Genomic DNA, 15,836 nt, shown 5'->3' with positions numbered 1-15,836 from the left:
GACATTCTGCCTTATTGATTTTATTTTTACTTTTTATTTATTTTTAAAAATCAACTTTATTGAAGTATTATTTATGTATGATAAAATGCACCTACTTTGATCATCTAGTTTGATGAATTTTGGTAAATGCTGCCCCGTTGATTTTTTGTGTGTGTGTGGTACGCGGGCCTCTCACTGTTGTGGCCTCTCCCGTTGCGGAGCACAGGCTCCGGACGCGCAGGCTCAGCATCCATGGTTCACGGGCCTAACCGCTCCGCGGCATGTGGGATCTTCCCAGACCGGGGCTCGAACTCGTGTCCCCTGCACTGGCAGGCGGACTCTCAACCACTGCGCCACCAGGGAAGCCCCTGCCCCGTTGATTTTAATGAATCACAGGCCTGTCACAGGTTGGGTTTCTGCTGGTGCTACATTTCTGATAAAACTGTAGTCATCTGTTTATCAGTTTCATTTTAGGGGAACTTCCTTACAGTAAACACCAAAAAATGTGTCAGGTCATGGGGCTGCTAAATTGAAGAGACAAGACTGGGCGACCCTCAGATTTTCTATTTGTTAGCAGCAACTCTGGAGATAACACATATCCAGGGCACTCCTTTTGACAAACTTTGTCTTAGGACAGTGTAGATGAAGAAACTGGCTGGGCTGGCAGAGAACTCTTGCTCTCTATCTTCTAGAATATCATTCTATCCCCCAGACTGAACTCCAGTCCAATGTACTTTGCCATGGCATTGCCAGCCTGTTTGTCAGGAGGGGAGCCAGTGTGTGGCACTGTGGTACAGCTCAGCGAGGCAGGGTACCCCAAATTCTCCATTCATTCCTCCCCAGTGGCCAGGATCTCACCCTTTCTCAGTCAACGCTGTAATCTTAAGCACAGAAAGGGAAGTGAATCAGGGAACTTGAGCTCTTCACTTCGGTCCAGCAGATGATTACTTTCTTGATCTGGACCTCAGCATTCTCACTTTCCAATTCTTCTTTTTCTCTACCTGCATCCAGGAAAATCTCAATGAGAGCATGCAAATTTCTTGTTGTACTTTATTGAAGGTACTCAGGAAAATTTAAGAGTATCTGACTTTCAGTCTGGGTCCAATCAGGAAAGGGATTTGAACCGACAATTATTTGAACAGAGAAAGTTTAATATGAAGAATTTTTAACTCTACTAGGGGATTAACATGAGAAGTAAAGGGGGAGGGGATAAATTGGGAGATCAGGATTGACATATACACACTACTATAGGTAAAATAGAAAACTAATAAGGACCAGTAGGTCCTTATTATAGCACAGGGAACTCTACTCAGTACTCTGTAATGGTCTATATGGGAAAAGAAGCTGAAAAAGAGTGGACATATGTATATGTATAACTGATTCACTTTACTGTACACCTGAAACTAACACCACATGCTAAATCAACTATACTCCAACAAAAATTAAAGTAAAAAAAGAGAACTCTAAAGAATATAGAGTAGAGTGCTTGCTTCAGCAGCACATGTACTAAAATCAGAACAATACAGAGAAGATTAGCATGGCCCCTGTGCAAGGATGACACTCGAATTCATGATGCATTCCATATTTAAAAGAAAAATAATAATAACACAGGGTTGAGATAGGGTACCCAAAGAAGGATTCTACCCCCACTTCCAGACCTTTGTCGAGACCTTGCTGGAGAGGGCCCAGCTGTGGCTCACAGGATGGCAGAGAAGTCACTGTGGTGCCATGCTGTTGGAACTTGCTGGAAGTTTGTCCTCTAGTTTGTTTCAGGCAAACTCTTCCCTCCTGGTGGTCTCCAAATGCGAAATTATTTAAGCTCAGGATATTTAGTGTGAAAAACAACAACAACAGTGTTGTCAAACCCAAATTCCTGTGCCTGGTGCACAGTGAGACCAAACAAGCAAAAACATCAGAGTTTGGAGCAGAGAAAGGTTTATTGAAGAGCCAAGCAAGGAGACGGACAGCTCGTGCTCAAAAAGCCCAAACTCCCTTATGGTTTTTGGGGAAGAGTTTTTATTGGCAAAATTTGGGGGGAGGGCTGCAGGGTGTGTGACTTTCTTCTGATTGGTTGGTGGTAAGGTAACAGGGTGGCGTTCCAGGAATCCCAATTATAAGCCTTCTGGCTCCAATCATTCTGGTGTCCACATGCTTGTGCCCAGCCTGAAGTTACCATCCTCCACACTGAATGGGGGCCTTAGTTTCTGTAGAAGAACTCAGAGATATATACCAGATTGCCTTGCATATTTCTCCCTAGGAGGAACCAGAACTCTGCCCCATTGCTGCACTATTGTTTCTTGACTGCCTTTCCTTTGTTTCTGCATTCCCTCATTTCCCTGATTAGTAACAGTTTGAATCTGTCCTTTGGAACTCAAAGAAGGTCTAAGAGGCTGAAGTCTTTTTCCTACAAACAAGAAATGGGGAGACACAGAAAGGCTATTGTACCTGGGAGGGTCCCACAGGATCCTGCTCGGTTTCAACAGTACCCATAACAAAAACAAGAACTGCCTTCTCGTCCTAAGAGTTCCATCAAAAATCCTATAAAGAAGTGATGCTAACTCAAACTGGCAACTCAAATCAGTAAATATCTAAGAGAATGTACAACTGCAAATGGGGGAAAAAGCAAGCAAACAAAGCTGTGTGCTCTAAGTTTATCAGAAGTCTGGAGAGAGACCTGGGGGTGGGGAAAAAAAAGCAACAGGGAGAAGCATTGTTCAGTCTCTATATTTAAGTACGTTATTTTTGAAACCTCAAGGGCTTCACCAGTGACATGATACTTCTTTCCTAAATTTCACCAACAATTGTAATTTCCCAAACTGAGAGGCATGAAACTATATATTCGGCATATAAATTGGTATTTGGTTTACCCACATACCAATTTTGTTTGTTTGTTTGTTTACTGTGGTTAAAAAAAAAGCATAAAAGTTTCCACTTTGGGCTTCCCTGGTGACACAGTGGTTAAGAATCCGCCTGCTAATGCAGGAGACATGGGTTTGAGACCTGCTCCAGGAAGATCCCACCTGCCATGGAGCAACTAAGCCCGTGCACCACAGCTACTGAGCCCGTGTGCTACAACTACTGAAACCCACGCACCTAGAGCCCATGCTCTGCAACAAGAGAAGCCACCGCAATGAGAAGACTGTGCAATGCAACGAAGAGTAGCCCCCACTTGCCGCAACTAGAGAAAGCCCGCGTGCAGAAACAGAGACCCTATGTAGCCAAAAATAAATAAATAAAATAATTTAAAAAATAAATAAATTTTTAAAAATTTCCATTTTAACCATTTTTAACTGTATGGTTCAATAATGTTAACTATATGTACCTTGCTATGCAACAGGTCTCTAGAACTTTTTCATCTTGCAAAACTGAAACTCTATATCCATTGAATAACTCCTCTTTTCACCCTCCCTCTGCCCCCTGGCAACAACCATTCTATTTTCTGTTTCTAAGAGTTTGACTACTTTAGGAAAAAAATTTCGTTACAAATTTTTGGCCATGCCACATGGCTTGCAGTTTCTTAGTTCCTCAACCAGGGATTGAACCTGTGCCCCCTGCAATGGAAGTGCAGAGTCTTAACCACTGAACTGCTAGGGAATCCCCCTAAAGTAGTTTTAAAATCAAAAAGCCTTGAGACTGAAATTTCTGGAGAACACGCTCTTGAAATACTGTCAAAGCATAGTATGATTTTATATATAAGACTTTGACCTTCTTGCATGTATTAAGGATGTGTCAAGGGGACAAAGTGAAATACATTTAGAGGCATATCAAAATATAGTAGATATAAGAACTAAACATTTCCTTCATTTTATCTGATTACCTGGGTTTTATTTAGTTGTCTACAGTGACTCTGCAGCAAATTACTACACTGTATAATCTGGAGCAAGTTAAACTCAGCAACTGTAAAATACAACGTACAGTTGTCCTTCAGAATTAGTGCAATACCTCTAATATCACCAAATGAAGGTGAAATAATACTGCTTGTCCCGTAGGAGCTATGTTACTGGACTGCTCACTGCTTTAAAACTCTGTCTAGAAGAGAAGATGCCTAGTAGTTTGGCTCACTTGACAAGTCTATCTCTAAAAAGAAGAGCTGCATCTGGCTTGAAGACTTTATTCATTAAGAACATCTTGCCTATGCTTCTCAAACTACAATTTATTCACTAATTTATTCATCAGATATTTATTGAGTGCCCATAGATGCACTGTGCTAAGTTCTGGGGAAATAGTAATGAGCAAATTCAGACATAAAGTTGCGCTTTTTACTATAATTTTGCTCCCCATATAGACTTTATTAGTGAGGAAAGGATATACTGAGGAGCTAACATGAGTATTCTGATCCACTTGTCAACCACTCATTTTTCCGTTCAACAAACATATTGTTTTGTTTTGTTTGTTTTTTTTATTTTTTTCGGTACATGGGCCTCTCACTGTTGTGGCCTCTCCCGTTGCGGAGCACAGGCTCCGGACGCGCAGGCTCAGCAACCATGGCTCACGGGCCCAGTTGCTCCGCGGCATGCGGGATCTTCCCGGACAAGGCACAAACCCGTGTCCCCTGCATCGGCAGGCGGACTCCCAAAACTGCACCACCAGGGAAGCCCCTAAACATATTGTTATGGCCTGATTTTCTGTCCCCCTCAAATGCATATGTTGAAACCCTAATCCCCAATGTAATGGTATTTGTAGACAGGACATTTGGGAGGTAATGAGGGTTAGATGAGGTCATGAGGGTGGTGCGCTCATGATGGGATTGGTGCTTTTATAAGAAGAGACACTAGAATGCTTGATCTCTCTCTCTCTGCCATGTGAGGACACAGTGAGAGTGTGACTGTCTGTAAGCCAGGGAGAGAGCCCTCACCAGAAACTGAACCCTGAAGGTCCTTGATGGCAGACTTTCCAGCCTCCAGAACTGTGAGAAAACAAATTTCTGTCTAAGCCACCCAGTGTATGGTGTTATGTTATGACAGCCCTAGCAAACTAAGACACATGTACTGAGTTTCTAGTAAGGCCCTGTGAATGTAACCCTCGCCCTTAAGGAATGCCCAATCTCATGAGTATCAGTCATATAAACAAAGAAATATAATATGGTATCTATAGCAATGGAGGTGTGGTCCAGAGATAGTGTGGTCTAGTGATATAAAGAATGGTGTGATTGACTCTGCTTGGATAGCTCAAAGGAGTCTTCTCAGAGAAATTATGAAATTTATTATAAGGAGAGATAAGATGCCACTACCAAATTGCTTTGTAATGTGTAAATTCTACCACTAACACCATCCCAGTGTGCCAGTTCCTCCACATCTTCTTTGCATGGGGGACCATCAGTTGAGAAATTTGCTAATAGACTGATTCAAAAAATATTTACTGAGAGCTTACACTATGTCAGACATTGTGTTAAGATAAAAAATAATACATCACTATAGAGTTCAAATTAATATCTATAATTACTGTATTTGCATGTTTTATATGTATGTTTTACTAGCTATTTCTCTCTATTCTTATTTATATTTATATTATTACATACTTATTGTTATGGGCTGAATGTTTGTGTCCCCAAAAATTCATGTTGAAGCCCTAACCCCTTATGTGATGGTATTTGGAGGTGGATCTTTGAGGGTAATTAGGTTTAGATGGGGTCCTGAGCAGATTAGTACTCGTATAAGAAGAGGAAGAGACCAGAGGTCACTGTCTCTGCTATGTGAGGATTCAGCAAGAAGGTGGCCATCAAGAAGCCAGAAAGAGGGCCCTCACCAATAACAAAATCTGCTGACACCTAGATCTTGGACTTCCCAGCCTCCAGAACTGTGAAAAATAAATGTCTATTGTTTAAGCCACCCAGCCTATGCTATTTTTTTTTTTCTTTTCTTTTTTGGCCACATCCTGCGGCTTGTGGGATCTTAGATCCCTGAGCAGGGATTGAACCCACACCCTCAGCAGTGAAAGCTTGGAGTCCTAGCCACTGGACCACCAGAAAATTCCCATACGGTATTTTTTTTTAAATTGAAGTATAGTTGATTTACAGTGTTGTTAGTTTCTGGTGTACAGCAAACTGATTCAGCTATACATATGTATATATTCTTTTCCATTATGGCTTATTATAGGATATTGAATGTATTTCCCTGTGCTATACAGTAGGACCTTGTTGTTTTTCTATTTTATATATAATAGTTTGTATCTGCTAATGCTGAACTCCAAATTTATCCCTCCTCCACCCCCTCTCCCCTTTGGCAACTTTAAGTTTGTTTTCTATGTCTGTGAATCTGTTTCTGTTTTGTAAATAAGTTCATTTGTACCATATTTTAGATTCCACATATAAGTGATATCATATGGTATTTGTCTTTCTCTGTCTGACTTCACTTAGCATGATAATCTCTAGGTCCATCCATGTTGCTGCAAATGGCATTATTTCAATCTTTTTTATCAGCCTATCATATTTTTTATAGTCTGCTAAGCTGACAAAGACACTTATCTATTGAGGTATTCTTACTAACGAATTAATTTACACTTCTGCTTGGTTTCATGAAGACTTTGAGCTAGATTACTAGGGTTTTAATATTTTTTATCACTCTTGTGAACTCCATGTGATAAAAACATTATGTTTTCACATGTTTTTATATCATCAATAACTATAATGATAGATTAGCAGAAATATTTACTAAGTACTTACCATGTGCCACTGTTTTTGATTTTGTCTTAAGATGCACATTAAGATATTGGGTAGATTAGTGGTGTATACCTGCACTCAAAGAATTTATATTCTAGAGAGGGGAGACACTCAATAAAAATGTAAGCTAATTTCAAAGTCTAATAGCAGTTAAGAAGAAACTATAATAGGATAATAGACAAAAGGGGGAAATGACTTTGGCTAGAATTATGATAAAAATCCTTTATGAGAAGATGACATTTGATCTGGGAGTTAAAGATTAGAAGGCAGCCATGTCAAACTCTGGGAAAGGGCTTTTCAAACAGAAGGAATAGAAAGTGCAAAGGTGCAGGAACCACTAATCTTGGTGTGCTTAACCTAAAGACCAGTGTGGCTGACTTGTAGGGATTAAAGGAGAGAGTAGAGATGAAATTGGAAAAGTAGGCAGAGGCCAGATCATGAGGAACTTTGGAAGGGAATGGAAAGGCATTTAGATTTTATTCACGTAACAATGGAAAGCCCTTGGTGCATTTTAAGCAGTGGGAAGGGGGTGGGAGCATGATCAGATTTATGCTTTTGAAGATCTCTCTGACTGCTCTATGGATAATGGTCCATACTGCCATAAGTGGAGGGAGGCCAATTAGATGTTTACTACAGGGATCCAGGAAACAGATGATGATGGTTTAGATTAAAATTGTAATCGTGGAGATAGTGAGAAATTGATAGATCTGAATGTATTTTGATGACTTGCTGATGAATCCATCAGAATTTCAGACATTCTAATTCTGTACATCTGGGGAGGGCTGAGAAAAATGCAGTTATACCAAGTAACCCAAGTGGTTCTGATGAAGGTACACAAGTATACTGAGAAAATACAGTAGTAAAGACTGAGAATGCACTTGGTGTTTCTTTTAATAAATAAGAAAAATGATTCAAAAAAAGAAATTATTGTCTTATGTTTGAGAAACGGACAGGTTTCTCATTTGGTAAACTGATCCCAAATTGTGAAATAAAATTAATGAAAAAATTACCATGGCAAAAAAGAATATTATTTCCTGTTTTTAAAAACCCACTCTCATTTTGACTTTCACCCTTCCATTTCAAAGATGTTTTTAAGACCTTTCCCCTATGGACCTCTGCTTCTCTGTCAGCTTTTCTTGGCTTGTACCTCCATGGTTGACGTTAATATTATATCCCAATATCCAGAATCTCTGTGTTTCACCTTCACTGAGCCCTTTTTTTTTTTTTGGCCATACCACATGGCATGCAGGATCTTAGTTCCCCGACCAGGGATCGAACCCGTGCCCCCTGCAGTGGAAGCGTGGAGTCTTAACCACTGGACAACCAGGGAAGTCCCCATTGGGCCTTTTATTTTTATTTATTTATTTAAACATTTTATTTATTTATTGGCTGTGCTGTGTGTTAGTTGCAGTAGCACATGGGATCTTCATTGAGGCATGCAGGATCTTTCATTGCGGCGAGTGGGCTCTTCGTTGTCTCGCGCGGGCTTCTCTCTAGTTGTGGCATGCGGGTTTTCTCTCTCTAGTTGCAGCGCTGGGCTCCAGAGCGCATGGGCTCTATAGTTGCAGCACGTGGGCTCTCTTGCTGAGGCTCACGAGCTCAGTAGTTTTGGCGCACGGGCTTTGATGCCCCACAGCATGGGGGATCTTGGTTTCCTGATGAGGGATGGAACGGATGTCCCCTGCATTGGAAGGCAGATTCTTTACCACTGGACCACCGGGGAAGTTCCATGGGCCTTTTAAATGGCTGCTTTGGGGCAATGATTAGCCCTAATCAAGACCCTTGTATGGTCTTCTCTGAAGCCTGCAGGATTAAAATACCAGATGAGGGCTTCCCTGGTGGTGCAGTGGTTGAGAGTCCACCTGCCGCTGCAGGGAACATGGGTTCATGCCCTGGTCCGGGAAGATCCCACATGCCGTGGAGGGGCTGGGCCCATGAGCCATAGCCGCTGAGCCTGCGCATCCGGAGCCTGTGCTCCACAACGGGAGAGGCCACAACAGTGAGAGGCCCGCATACCGCAACAACAACAACAAAAATTAAAATAGGCTAAAATACTAGATGATTTTTCTAGACATAAGGTAAAAACTTAAATATTTCTTAGCCTCAAGGATCTCAGACATACGTGTCCCTCTGTTATATATTTACCTTATTTATTTTTATTTGTTTGCGCGAGGTCTTAGTTGTGGCTTGCTGGCTCCTTAGTTGCAGCACTAGGGCTCCTTAGTTGTGGCATGCAAACTCTTTAGTTGTGGCATGCGTGTGAGATCTAGTTCCCTGACCAGGGATCAAACCTGGGTCCCCTGCATTGGGAGCACGGAGTCTTATCCACTGTGCCACCAGGGAAGTCCCATTTTACCTTATTTACTTCAATAACTCTAACCTAAGTGATGAAAGTAAGTCTTCCCAAACCATTCTGGGTTCCCGGTATCTTTTAGGATGTCACTCAGCAAACAGTCATCAGAGGTCATGCCATTAAGACCTGTGCTCTGGCCTGTTCCTCTCCTTGTGAAAAAATCCAAAAAAACCTTTCCTGTTTTAGTATATTCTGAACTGGGGTACATATGACAGCTATAGCCACCCCAAACTTAGTATGTATTTAGCAGGGAGTAAGAGATACAAAATTCATCTTCATCTTGCCTTTTAAATTTCAGTGGAGTCCCTTGGAAGCAGAGCCAATAATAACTTCATGATGCTCAGCTTTACCTTGACTCAAACCAGGGTTTCTAAACCTCATCACTATTGACAGAAAGGGTAATCCTTTGCTGTGAGGGGCTGTCCTGTGCATTGTAGAATGTTGAGTAGCATCCCTGGCTTTGATCCACGTCCTGGGCAATAGCACATCACAGTTATGACAACCCCAAATATTTTGACATTGTTAAGTGTCCCCTAGGAGGCAAAATTGCTCGCAATTGAGAACTACTGGCCTAAATGAAAGTATATTTTCATGATAGATATTGCTGAATGATGACAATTTAAAAAACATATGAGGTTTAAAAGCATAAAAGGGTATTAGATGTAAAAAATTATCAAGATCCATGTTTAAGAACAGACACAGTAGATATTTTAATGAAAGCAATGGTCCTGCCATTCTTTATTTCTCACAATAACACATATTTACAGAAGAAAAGGAATTGTACATTTTAATTTCTGATCATTATACAGATTTATTTTTTGCAGTTGAATAATAAAAGGATGAATCTCTTAGTGACTTTTTAAAATAATTTCAATGTTACTTGAAGGTACTAATTATATGTTAAATGTGTTCAGTAACTGTTGTAAGCTCACTTGAAAACAAAGGACACTTAGCACCCAGTAAAAGTAATAAAGTAACATCATTAGAGCCAGGATCTTTTAGAAGATCTGACCTGGAACTATCTTCACTGTAGATTCCCAATCCAATTTCTCAATATGTTTTAGAAACTTGGGTGTAAAAAATATGTAAAAGGAAAATCTCCATAGGTTTTTGTAGGATTAGAAGAATTTAGCTTTTAAAGAATAACATGTGAATCAGTTTTTCCCTCATAAGGCCTTGAAAAATTGGCACCTTGAGGTGCTATTTAAAAAAAAGGAGATTTTTTGCTTAGTCAACAGCTTCAAATATTGGTTTTCATTTTTTAAGACAACAATGAATTATAAATTCCTTTTAATAAAAGGTTAAAGGCACAGTGAAACAATGAATGATAGTTGCACTTCACTATTTTAGAACTCAAAATAATTCAAAAGGCAAAATAATTCAGGTGGCCAGCACCTGGTTTGTCCCGTAGGGGGCAAAATTATCATAAGAGATATCCAGGGACAGGATGTAGAATTGCTGCACTGAGGTTTAACAGTGGCAGGTGACTTAAAGCTTTACTCAAAATACAGTTTTTAAGTTTTGAAGTTTTTTTCAAGTTTTACAGATTTAAAGATGCCTTTTGTATTGCTTGGAATTAACAAAAATTTATTTTCTGGATAGTGAGTACTAATACTCAGAAATATATTCTTTTATTTTTCCAGGACTATATTTTCAATCTAATGATTACCTCTTAAAAGTTCCTCTCCTTTTGCCCTTGTTGTCCAATAAGTTTTGCTTTACTGGTTGAGCCATCCAAACTGTAGGAAGAGAGGTGGTGAAACTAAAAATCTGTTGTTACTTGTTAGCAGCTGTGAAAAGCAAGCTTGAAACTAGTATCTAAAAGGGAGGAAATATGGCCCTCTAGATTTCACCCAGCTTTACGTTTCTCTAATTACCTTGCAGTGGATGGCAGAATGGTAAGCAAGGCTTTTAAGAAGTAATGGATAATTTACTATAGAAAATTTTGGGGAACATGACTATGACTACATTTACGTGTAAGGAACAAAGAAGTTTATAGACGATTACAGTTAAGAAGCTAACCACAACCAAGTAACATTTTATCCTCAGGAGTTGAAATCATGCATCTTCGTAGCTTCTTTGCTTGCCTTCAAGATGGAAATATTATTCTATGTGCTAGATTTGTCATTAGAGAGCCAAATATGAAAAATAGAGCCATCAAATAAGGAGTGGTAGCAAGCACTGAATATACAGGTACTTGAAGAACTAAGCTAAATGGGGTATAGAAGAGAGTATTGTATGTTACACCAATAGGTTCTCAAAAAACGTTTTTTTTTGGTCTTCCCTGCTGGCGCAGGGGTTGAGAGTCCGCCTGCCGATGCAGGGGACACGGGTTCGTGCCCCGGTCTGGGAAGATCCCACATGCCGCGGAGCGGCTGGGCCCGTGAGCCATGGCCGCTGAGCCTGCGCGTCCAGAGCCTGTGCTCCGCAATGGGAGAGGCCACAACAGTGAGAGCCCCGCGTACCGCAAAAAAAAAAAAACAAACAAAAAAAAAACAGAAAACGTTTTTTTTTTTGTTCTGGCTGCACCGTGCGGCTTGCAGAATCTTAGTTCCCCCCATTCAGGGGTCAGACCCGGGCCCTGGGCAGTGAGAACACAGAGTCCTAACCACTGGACCGCCAGGGAATTCCTTGAAAATGTTGATATACTACAACTTTAAACAATAGGAGATTAGGGAGAACAAATGAAAAACATTTTTAATTGTACCAGCTATCATACTGGTGATGGTTTATTAGTATTATTATTCTGAGACTGTTGCATGCATAAAGTAGATTAAGGAAACGAATAATTGTGGGATATTCCTGTGTCCTTGAAGGCCAGGATTCTCAGTAGAGAAAAACAAAAGACACAAATGTAATAGAAAAGACTAGGCAAAAACCCTGTAGTACTTAATTTGATTTGCAAGTATCAAAATAAACTCAAGAATAAGTGTTTTATCTTAAAAAAAAAGGATATTTCCTAGCTCTCTCCTAGAAACAAAGACCAATATAGCCGCTATGAACTTAACAGTCACAATTACAGTTCTGAAGCACTATTTCTCACTGAAAGTAACCAGGCTCATTAAGAGAAATGGCTGATACCAGGTCTGGGGCAGGAAACATCCAAGTTGAGCCTGGAATAGCCTGTCATAAGAGACTGCAAGGAAGCCAGTAAAGACTGCTAGAGTAGTGTCAAAAGGACTCAGAGTGAACTTGATAAGGCTCCCAATGACCAAAGATAGGACAATTTGAGCTTTAATAAGGCAATATGTGAAATGGATTAAAGCCTATCAAATATGTTTGAATCCATGAGTTCACAACACTTAAAAAAAGTGATCTACAGAGGATGATAGAAAACAAATTTATTATCTTGAAATTTGGTAAATAAAGGGGAAAATTCAAGTTTATTTTCCCTTTCCTAAATGAACTTGACCACTGGTTAACCAAATAGTAGATATGGGGAAACACCTCTTTAAAAAAATGTTCCAACTAATAAATGAAAGAGAAATGATAGAATATTCTCCAACCCACAACAAATCAATGGATCTAGGCATTGAGTATCAATTTCAGCTGACATCACAAAAGAGAGAACCAGACATTCTGTGCCCTCTGTTGAAAGAATACACCATGATCTATGGTCTGGCCAAAAGTTTGAACCTGAGTCTGCTCAGATCTCTGGATCCATGTGTCAGTATCCAGGGGATAGAAGAACATGCTGAATTGTGCCATGAGTATGCAATTAACAAAATATAGACAGTGGGAAATGTATAAAACCAGGTTCTTCAGTAGGTAAATTTTAAGGAAAAGAAAGAAGGAGAAACCCAGAAATTAAAAACAGACATTAAGAGATATATCTAATAAAGCAATTTTAAATGGGTAAGATTAAAAGCTAGTGTGTAGAGACACACACTTGGGGGATAAACTAAGAAAGAAATGCAAGGAAGTGAGTACTATTAAAATCAATGTAGTGTTTACTTTTGTGGGGTTGAGGAAGAGGTTTGTTAACTGTGACAGGACACATAGAAGACATCCAAGGTGACTGGCAGAGTTCTAAAAGAATGTTTCTTTATGAGAATGTAATAAGCTATATATTTTCTGTTTGGTTTTCAGTTTTTCTGTTTATTTTATAATTTTCCTAAAAGATAAAATTAAAAAAAAAATAAAAGCCCTTAGGATTTTCCACTAAAAATTATGGATGTGAATACTTCTACTGTAAATATCAGCTGATGGTTCTTAAGAAGTTGCCTGTATTATAGAAATATTTCTAAATAATAAGCTACAAATATTTGAAAAATATAATATTAAATTCTTATGTGTGCATAGTTATAAAAAGTCAAAGCATTAAGTATACATTCCTAACATGAAATTTATTTTATTACAGTATTATGTTATACAATTTGGTTAAATGGATGTTGTCAACTGCCAAAATTTTCCTTTCCTACTCCATACAAGGTTATTCCTTTTATTCTATTAGCGGTTAGAACATGAACTCTAGAAGAGATTTCACATTTCCTTGAATGACCACACTTTGTTTCACTCTCCATAGAACAAAGATTAGTTAATTTGACCAACCATGAGGGAAGTTATCAATATGTAGCACTACACACAATGTCATCCGATTTGCAAATAAAGATCCTTCACCCACATACTCAGCCTTATGTTCTCTTCCATATATTAATGGCTGATGGAGACTTTTTTTGCTGTTAAGTGTCTGAGAAACTCAAGAATGTAAAACAGACCTAAACCACTAAAATGAAAGCAGTTTTAAAATGCAGTATAACAATAAACGTGGACAAACATATAACTGTGTTGTACACTTTTTTGCCCATCAAACATTGACAGTTTCCCTCCAATCCTTCAAGCAGCATCTTGAAAAAAATGGTGCAATTGTACGATCTCCTTCCCTTTTCTTTTAATACAATTATGTGGTGTTCGAGTGATTCACATATTCCAGAAGTGACCGGTCTAAAACCCTTTGAATAAGAGCTTCCTCAATTATATTAAAATCCTACAATAAAGAAAAATAATTAGAAACATACAGTCAGAGATGACAGTTTTCAGAAATTGGAGGATGGGAGTTAAGACAATGCCTCATTTTGCAAAGTGAAGCCCTGAATTTAGTCCAAGTTTCCACAAAAACTCATAGAACCCAGGACTTCTGCTTTGGGGCTTGTGTATTTTCTATGTCATTTTTACCGCCTATCAACTAACTAGGTACAGTCATAGTAAAATAGTTTTGATCTGGAATTTAAAGTTTTTATCTGATCTAACTAGTAGTTTTTAGTCAACAGTACAAATCCTGTCAGAGTGCTATGCTCCACATAAACATGTAATAGTTAAGACATTCCCATAGATGAGACATGTAATAGTTAAGACACGTAAAGTTAAGACATTCCCACAGGACTCATCGATCCCGGCAGTACTACTGAATATCTAGTTTTGAAAAAAGAAAGGCTGAAAACAAAACGCTCTTTCTCCTTGCTACCCTATGGTCAAAATGGAATTCAAAACTTTAGGTCAGCACATTCTATAAATAAAGCAAAAAGTATTAAGAGCCCCATCCTCTGCAATCCATCTCCTCTTCGCCAATAAACTAAAAAAATAAAATAAAATCTTTATTGGAAGTCCACTCTAAAACATAAAAGCAAATAAATGAAATCCAAAGGAAAGCTATAAAGCACAGCAGAGCACAAGATTTGGACTCAGTGCCAGGTTGTTCTGAGGCAATTTATTAACCTTTGAGCATCAGATATTTCATAGCTAAGTAAGGATAATGATATAGTACTTACTTCACAGAAGCTGCTGCAAGGAATAAAATGAGATAATTTGCGTAAAATGCCTAGCATAGTACTTGGTAGTTTAGGAAACAAAAAATCAAAACAAAGAACACTTTTTCAACCTCACTTCCACATCCAAAAATATGGTTTTGAGTGGGTGGAAAGTATTCTCATCAAAGTGGCTTCTTCCTGACCAGCCCTGGGTCATACTTTGAATGATCTTGAGAAGAATGGACTGAACATGAACAGCCAAGACAGGCATGGAATCAACCTGGTTTTTAGAACATCTTATGGAGCTAAGATAAAGAGGAACCCCTATGTGTTATGAAAAATGAGAACACATGGCTCTGTTGAGGGCTTGTGTGCCTTGGTGGCCAGAAAAGACATTATTTGAGAGACGGAGGAAAGAATATGAAGCCTCTGTAGTGTGGTTTGTTTGATTCTTCAAGTGGTCCTGATATTCCCATTTAGCCTCTCCCCATCTCCAGTTTGCCCTAACTGTGCCCTAACTGTGCAAATCACTCTACAGGAATTATCTCATTTAATTCCCACAAGAGCTTCTGGAAGCAGTGTGTACTTTGCTCTCCTCACTTAACAAATGAACAGAGGCTCCAATGTTAAATACCTTGCCTAAGGTCACACAGCTGTGACAGGGCTGTTACTGAAACCCAGGTCAGAACCCAGGTTTCCCTGTGTTGAATCTGGATAATCATAGTGGGCAGATCAGAAGGCATGGAGAAAAATTTCCAATGACAATCTTCAACAATTATTAAATTCCATCTTGAAATTGCATAAAAATAGTCAAAATCATGTGAAAATTATATGCAAATTCAAATTTAACCCTTCACATTTCATGTATTTAGATAAACGTAACAATAAAATGTGCTATTTCAGAACATGGCTATGAATGATTTTCCTGCTCATGATAGGCAATACCCCTTTGCCGAAAGGGACTCAGGGGACAAAGCATTACTCTCACGTGACAATGCATAGAAAAAAGGCTATGTTAACCTTTTGCTTGTTATTACCATTTTTGATAACAGAAACTACGGTCATAAGTATTAGAACTATTCATACTATACCGGATTTT

The 15,836-nt window shown here is 39.1% G+C and overlaps 1 protein-coding gene across 7 annotated transcripts in view; it reads right to left on the bottom strand.

Moving 5' to 3' along the window:
- Positions 1-9,698: 9,698 nt before the first annotated feature.
- The window catches only part of RNF125 (ring finger protein 125), a 112,496-nt gene continuing 106,358 nt past the window's right edge, over positions 9,699-15,836 (bottom strand). For all 7 annotated transcript variants that reach the window (XM_082639975.1, XM_082639973.1, XM_082639974.1 and 4 more), the window contains one exon: positions 9,699-13,977. In XM_082639975.1, the coding sequence (XP_082496101.1) occupies positions 13,891-13,977 (87 nt within the window). In that variant the 3' untranslated portion in view covers positions 9,699-13,890. The remainder of the gene's footprint in view (positions 13,978-15,836) is intronic.

The sequence above is a fragment of the Mesoplodon mirus genome (genome assembly GCF_964341445.2).
Source record: "Mesoplodon mirus genome assembly, chromosome: 13".
In the NCBI taxonomy this organism is placed as follows: Eukaryota; Metazoa; Chordata; class Mammalia; order Artiodactyla; family Ziphiidae; genus Mesoplodon; species Mesoplodon mirus.
This window is presented reverse-complemented; position numbering and strand designations above follow the sequence as displayed.